This window comes from Pollicipes pollicipes, unplaced genomic scaffold, assembly GCF_011947565.3.
Source record: "Pollicipes pollicipes isolate AB1234 unplaced genomic scaffold, Ppol_2.1 Scaffold_7231;HRSCAF=8579_pilon_pilon_pilon, whole genome shotgun sequence".
In the NCBI taxonomy this organism is placed as follows: Eukaryota; Metazoa; Arthropoda; class Thecostraca; order Pollicipedomorpha; family Pollicipedidae; genus Pollicipes; species Pollicipes pollicipes.
The window spans coordinates 40,688,647-40,696,203 of record NW_023597034.1 but is presented as its reverse complement, the minus strand read 5'-3'; the positions used below and the strand labels follow the sequence as shown (position 1 = coordinate 40,696,203).

Genomic DNA, 7,557 nt, shown 5'->3' with positions numbered 1-7,557 from the left:
AAGCATCATACTGTGGCTTTGATTTCTCTTGCAAGGCGGTCAGCACAGTGACTTTTTCGAAGGGAGTTTTTCGTGTGGGACTCATTGTTTACTTGCAATCTCAGTGCGTTGCATGGCAACGCACCGAATGTACGCCATATTACAAAGAACGTACATGACAGCAAAAAATCACGCGATTCAATCACGCACGTTCTCGAACCTTCGCCAATAAGTTTCGCGCTAAATAGCTTACACCACCCTGGGTGCCAGTCACAAGCGTTCTTTTCTACTGACACCATGCATACCCATAAATATCGAGGACTTTTTCTGACCACCACAGCTTATGTGTGTACATGGCTTGAGTTAGCAGGGCATTGTTGATGTCTGCAGGATGCCTTTTTGTCTTTATTACGCCATTCGTCATAGAAAATTTGAGCGATATCGACCTGAAATCCTCATGTCGCGGGCGGGGCGGGGGGCTAGAATGAATATCTCCATTGAATGTCATGTAGGCATCAAGACTACCCACTCCGGGCAGGAAATCGGGAGTTACAGAAAAATGACTAAAATGTATTTTCTGATCGCACTTGCTGCAGTGAAAATCCCCGCTCGTATTGGGAGACACAACAGGTCCTGAGGAGATGTTTGTCCAAATAAGTTTGAGAAATGTGTTCCAAAGGTGGTACACTCCCGTCTATGACATTGCCTTTGAGCTTTATTCTTTGAGCTCTATGAAATTTGCCTCTGTTCAATCACGTAAATTGCTGAATGCGCTTGCGAGGACCATTATGTTTGTAGGTAAGACAGCGGTAATAGCCTTATTCCTCACAGACCTCAGATTTTTATCTTTCGTTTCGAAAAAAAATGTCGGCGTATTCATTCCTTTATTCTCCTGCTTTTTCTACGAGACATAGGGCTACTACTAGTGTCTTATCTATCTGCTCGATCACGTTTTATAGCGACATCGACCTATGTTCACATTTACGTGCATTGCCTGCCACTGCAACGATCGCGTCTTCTCTAAGCGTGGACGATTCTTGAAAACAATAACTTTAACTCGGACGTGTTATATAAGGTCAATGTATCACTCGTCAGCATCATCAGCTCACATGTGGCACATTTGCTCGGGGTACGCTCATCTGGCACTGCCCAAAGTTGCCGTGAAGCCTGGACTGGCGGCACCCAAGGCGACGTGCAGATGTTTAAGGGAAGTCTGCCACAAAGATCACATGCTTCATCTGCACTTCAGTCGCAGCCGATATCTCGATCTGTCGACGTGACGCGCGATAAATATACACGGGGCCTTAGGCCAGCACCCTGCATAGGGGCTCCCTTTCACTCGCCCAGCGCCGTCTCGCACCGACTGAGCATGCCGTCCTGACAGCTTGCATCACGGTCAGCAGGCAGACTAGCAAGGCCAGACCAGCCAGACAGGTCATCATCACGGGGAAGCCGTAGGCGTCCACGAGCAGGCCGCCAGACACGGGGCCCACCACAGTGCCGAGGGAGTAACCGGTCCAGTACACACTCGACACAAACGCCTGCGTCACCAGATCGTCCGCCAGGCCCTTCCGCACGCTCTCCTGCAGCATCTGTGAGAAGCAGGGGATGTAGGCGCCGCCGAAGAAGCCTTCGAGCAGCGTCTGCCCCAGGCCGAGGAGCCACCAGCGGGGTGCAGTGTTCAGCAGCGGCGAAGGAGCGATTAGCAGTAGGCTGCCTGTCGTCGCCAGCAGGCAGAGCGACATCTGCACGTAGGGGTTGCGGGAGTGCTCGGACAGACGGGCCCATATGAAGCTGGTCAGGGAATACACTGTCGTGGCCACCAAGAAATAGAGTCCCAGGGTTGACGGTGTGACGCCCAGCACCTTGTTGGCATACAGGGCCATGCAGGATTCGAACGTCATAAACACGAATGAGTAGAGGAAGACAATCATGAGGCACAGCCAGTTCTTGGAGGACCGACCGAACACACGCAGCATGCTGATGAACGGGACTGTGTTCCTCTCGCACTTGACCAGCGACGGCATCAGCCACTGGTTGAGCAAGGCCGCGCCGACCATCGTGCCGCCGAGTACGTAGAAGGGCATGCCAAAGCCGGCGACGGCGTACAGGCCTCCGCCGACGGCCGGTGCGACGGCGAGGCCGGCCGACTGGGCGGCGCCCACCAGCGCCACCAGCATGCCGGCCCGGTCGGCGAACTGGTTACCGATGATGGTGAAGGCGCAGCCGGACACGGCCGCCGTGCCGACCGCTTCCACCAGTCGCACCAGGAAGCAGGCCACCACGAAGGCGTCCTTGCCGTGGATGTAGTTGAGCGTGCCGAAGGTGATGGTTGTGAGGCCGGCCGTGGCGATGCCGATGTTGTAGAGCCGGGTGACGCCGACCACGGGCGCCAATCGGCCGACGAGGGGGCTGGCAATCATCTGGGCGACGGCGAAGCAACTGAACACGGCGCTGATGAGGGTCTGTGAGACGCCTCGCGAGGCCGCCTCCACCGGAAAGAACGGCACCATCACCGCTATCAGGGAGCCGTTTAGAGCGCTCACCACAGCTATTCCCCCCAGAAGTCTCTTCTGTGTCCATGACAACTTCTTGCCGGCGGTGCTGGATGGCTGAAGGCCTTTGCTGTTGGAACATGATGGGCTAACAAATGTGACTTCATTTGCTTCAGTTTTGTGCTGACCTCCATCATCTTGCCCTAGTATCATGTTTTCCTGAATCAACAACAGAGGAACTCTTTCCGGATCACTGGGCATCATGCAAGAGCTTGTTTCTTAGAAATGTAAACAATACTGATATTCTTGGATGACTTTGTGAACTAGTCTGGGCTATTACAGGTCATACGGTACCAAGCGATATCCTCGAATCTCGTACAGCATCTCTGCAGTACAAACGATCTGATTGACCGTCTTAGATCATCCTGCACACTGCATCATTCCTTAAAGGAATGATATTTGAATAGGCTTGTTGACGTCGTACGTTCGCTTTCCAGTCTACCAGATGATTAGCTTCCAGCGTTGCACACAGTATGGGGCAGAGCTGATGCGTCCTGAAAGAAAAGGAAAGCTGCCATTACGCGAGGCAATGAAGCAACATGAAGCGTCGTCATGCTAGCGTGTCGTGCCATGTCATGCGCAATGCCATACTTTCCAGTTGAGTTAGAAGTGCGGGCTGACATTGACGTAAACGGATCCCCTACCGGCGCAGGGGTGCGATAATTGGCAGACAAGCCCCATTTCGGCTCATCGACCACGGGGTAAAGCGGGGCAGAGTCCGGTGCCAGGGCACTCTGTTATGGGGACCTCTGTCATCGGGTCTTCCGTTGCCTCATTGTGGAACCCTTCATAGCCATTCCTCGTGTGTTCTTTCATTGTCAGTGTGCCCCGACTAGCGTGGAATATCCTCTGACACCCTGTGTGCTGTCCCTACCTATCCATGTTCAGCAAATGGTCTTCTTCACGACATATGATCCCCTGTTATGCACTATGAGTCCCCTGACCAGCACATAGGCCCCTCATTGTCTCAGATACTACCCTACCCTACGAACTCAGTGCCCCCTCGCCAGCTTCTGGTGTGTCACGGGTGGCTTCTGTGGTCCAGCGGGGGCGCCCTGATCGTTATTCAGAGCGGCCTCAACGGGTCACTACCATGCGCTTTTTCGCGCGGGGCGGCTCGCTGCACGGCGGCTGCAGGCCTTGCGGTCTCGTGCAAAAGTTCAGTCATCGACCCGGCTTTGCTCTGCGCAGGCGGCCAGGAGCAATGCGCCTTGGTGTGCCTGGACGTGCACGGCGCCGGTGGATGGGCTAGGACCGCGTGGTACCGTCCTGGCCTCGCTGTTCACCGTCCGCACGTATCGCCGTCTTGGCTTTACGTAGCCTCGTTCTGCACACGTGACGTCTTTTCTTCGCACAGAGTGTATAGGCAGAGACAGAGCGGTAGACATCACTGCTGCATTATTGCTCTCCTGACATGGCGAAGTCCACCGGTCCTGCCAATGATGTGCGCCGCTCACAAGCGGGTCCACGCCTGGCGGTTGGCATCAGTATTAGTAGTATTGATGGCTGCCGTCGATGGCACTACCTTCGCGTGTCGGCTGGCGGGCGCGGCAGGGTTTGTGAAGCGTTGTCGTGTGTTCAACAAAATGTCGATGAAGCAAAACTTCAGAACGAAGCAATTTATGCCATCATGGACACACAAACAGGTACTCATTGGAAATGCGCGGACCACTTTACGCTGGTAGCATGTATAAACATGAAAGCATGCAATCTCTGGGCCTAAATCAGGACATTGATTCAATACCTATCATTGTGTGACTAACTAGCAAGGTCACTCGTTCACTTTTCTCATACTAAGGCAGCTACCAACAGCGGCAAAGTACTTGCAGGTCGAGGCCACGGAAAACAGATAACTCTAAAAAGCATGACAACCATGACAAGCTGCAAGGGTAGAAATAATGGCAAGATCTACTTTAAAATATGTCGGAGAGCGGATGTCTCCCCAAACGGTTCCGCATTGATGAAAATTTACTCTCCAGGGAGTTTTCTAGAGAATAAATTCTCTGAAAGGCGTGAGAAGGGTTCCCGGAATTCATGGGATCACTTTTTGAGGGTTGAAAATACATCTATAAGGTTGTTGTATGACTCCCGAAGAACTTTAATGCGGAAGTCTTATGACACCGCGCAAGGGTCACAGTGGGGTCATGGAAAGCAAGACACTATGCAAAGAGTCAAGATGCCCCCGACGACATTTATGCGGCGAAATCAGCTCACTTCTGACTATTGGTTAACCTTGAAGTCGAAAAGACTGCGCTAGAAACAAAATTTCTCTGCTCAATAAATGTGCTCATCAATACGCTACTGTTTGATTGCATTATGGAGCGTTTATATGACAGCACTCACTTGTAGTTCTTCGATCACCCGAGGGGTAGCCAGCGGTGTTGCTGGGTATATGCTAAACCAAATAGCATTAGGTGCTCGTGTTTTGGTCCTTCCCCGTGATGTCCTTGCAAATTGATCGTTGAGTCAAAGGTACCTAATTATGTTCACATGCCGGGGGTTTTCTGAGTTATTCGATTGCAAATCTTATTTTCGTAAGAACTAGGAAAAATGCATAACTTTTTGCTTCATGTACCAGAAAACGCAATGCATCCTAGAGCCTTGCCTGGCCTGCACAAAATTCGTTCCGAGCCAAATGGTGGGCGTTGTGCATCTGGAAACCATGCTCACGAACATTTTTATGAACGGCTTAATAATTGTATGTTTCTTAACTTAGAACACCGCATAGCCAGTAAAACGGCAGGATTTTAATGCCGTTAACATGGCGTCATGGATGCCTGGGAAACCTCGAAAAAGTCTGCACAAAACGATCTGCCCATCTTCGCCGGCGTTAACTTCAGAGCCTAGAGGGTTTTACGTCTTAGGTTGTGGATATTTCTTCAGATCCAGGTCTTTTAGTGAGGACGACCCCAATAGATTTTAGGCACACGCACCCGGGTAGCTAGTTGAATATTAAGCGCTCTAGTAGGATGGGTGGTGCAGGCTTAATTTGACCGCCACGAGATCTCAAAATTATTAGAGCTTGGCATCAAATTTTCTAGGTAGATAAGCCATTATGTGAATTCCCTTGTGTGAGATTCTGAGACATTTGGGTCAAACATTGAGATACTTAGGTCCTCGGGTCAAATAACGTCAAACAAGGTCATCATCAAGTCGAGTGCGAGTCAGCACAATCGAAGGTGATATTCAATGAACGTGAACTCAGTGGACATGGACGTGAACACATGATATTCAATGAACGACCGTACGCGGGATCCGTCAGTTTTCAAGAGTCCCGAAGAAGGTCTAGTAGTTGATGAAAAGGCTCGTTTAGTGGATAAAGCAACTGACATAGCGGGTGGGTTTGTCCGTGGTATGAGTGCAGGCAATGGATCTTGATTGACGCTTTCATTGGCTCCGGCGACAGCGAAAAAAGGACACTTCGTGTTTTTCTTGGGTGTTCGAACTTGTTGACCCAGGTAAGCTGCTGTGTTTTCACGTATAGTGTTTAAGCTCTCCTGTGGTTTGTAAAAATATGGTGATAGTCTGCTTAAATGCCAGCTGATCTGGCAGTTCGGATGCTCCATGTGGCCAAGTCGCCAGAATCCATATATTGTCGAGTTTTCAATGATAGTCGTCGGTATGCTAGTTTTTGCCAGGTTTCTAATTGTGGTGAAGACCATCTGACCCTGTGGTCGACGTGGTTCGTTTGCTGATGCCGGGCAGTTTGGTGGGGTCAGCGAGGTCATATGCCGTCTGATTTAGCTTGAAGGGGTACTTTGAAGTATCTAACATGACTTGACTTGCAGGTTGACCGTCTGCTCCATGCGGCTTGTTAACTGATGCTGGACAGCTGGGTTGACTTTGACTGATCTCCCAGTTTGGATTATTTCAATGTCAAAATACACCCTGATTTGTCCACGTTGTGTGTAAGTCTGGTGAAAAGGCATGCAAGCTGTATAGGTGTGACGGATGGTTGGCCAAATGCATTTGGGGAATGCAAGGTGGGCAAACGCGACCCCGCTTACGGAGCGTTTTAATCGCAGGTTATCATCAGCAGGTCAAAAATCCCTGTCATGTATAAATACTAAATGAGCACTAGAAACTCTGCCGTACAGCGAAATCTCGAGTAAAAAGGCAGGTTGATTTTTACCTAGGCCTGACCTTTATACCTGGTCCTAGGTCTAATAAATTTGTTGTAATCCTAAGTTTAATTGTTTGATTGCGTAAAAAAGTATCCCAGAGATGCATTGTTTTGTCCAGGACTCCGTTGTAGCATCAGATTGCGCGAGTCCATAGAAATTACACTAGCTGACAACCATGACCTGATTTTGACCTGTCATAGGTCAGTGACCTTATAAGGTACATCAAAATGTGTTATTCCAAAAGATTCCCTATTCCACGACCTACAGCAGTGCAAATTTTGTGCTGCTGCTCTGCACCGTTCATAACTTATTCCGTAGAAACTTTTTGGGGTTAATTTGAACTGCACCCAGGCGCGTGCTAATGAATTGTGACACTTCATTGTATTATATGCGTGCGTTAGATTGTTATGCTGCTTTCATATGACAGCACAGAACGATCACCCAATGAGAACCCTCCCAACGGGCGCATGGCTGCGGGCTGACGAAACCCTGCTCAAAGTCATGCCAGTCCCGACCGGTAGGCAATGCAGGGTATGGGGCATAAACCTGACCCAGTGGGTGTTCTCACCCATATGGTGTGCCTTGCATCAAGGTTTCCTTCCACGGGGTGTGCAAATGGACTGCGCTGCTTCAGCTCCCCCGCGAGCAGTCAGACGCTGCGCACTGACAAATGACTGATGGTCGAGGCGACCACGTGATCCGCGCAGCAGCCGAGCTGCACGGACCGCGTTCGACTTGAGATCCTGCATGGCTGTCGATTTCACGACCTATCGCAGACCAGGCTGGTTGCCAAAAACTGGGCTCTGTCGTTAACATCGCTTCACGATGTGTGCCTTATGCTATCATAACGACGCTGCAGTAAGATAAAGGCTATCGGGCTGCCGACGTTGCTTAAAAGG

General features: G+C 50.5%; 1 protein-coding gene across 1 annotated transcript; it reads right to left on the bottom strand.

Annotated features, from left to right (window-relative positions):
* Window positions 1-1,283: 1,283 nt before the first annotated feature.
* LOC119110115 (multidrug resistance protein 2) lies at window positions 1,284-2,066 on the bottom strand. Its single transcript, XM_037233855.1, has one exon. It carries the CDS (start codon window positions 2,064-2,066, stop codon window positions 1,284-1,286), a length of 783 nt encoding a protein of 260 aa, XP_037089750.1.
* Between the last annotated feature and the right edge of the window lie 5,491 nt (window positions 2,067-7,557).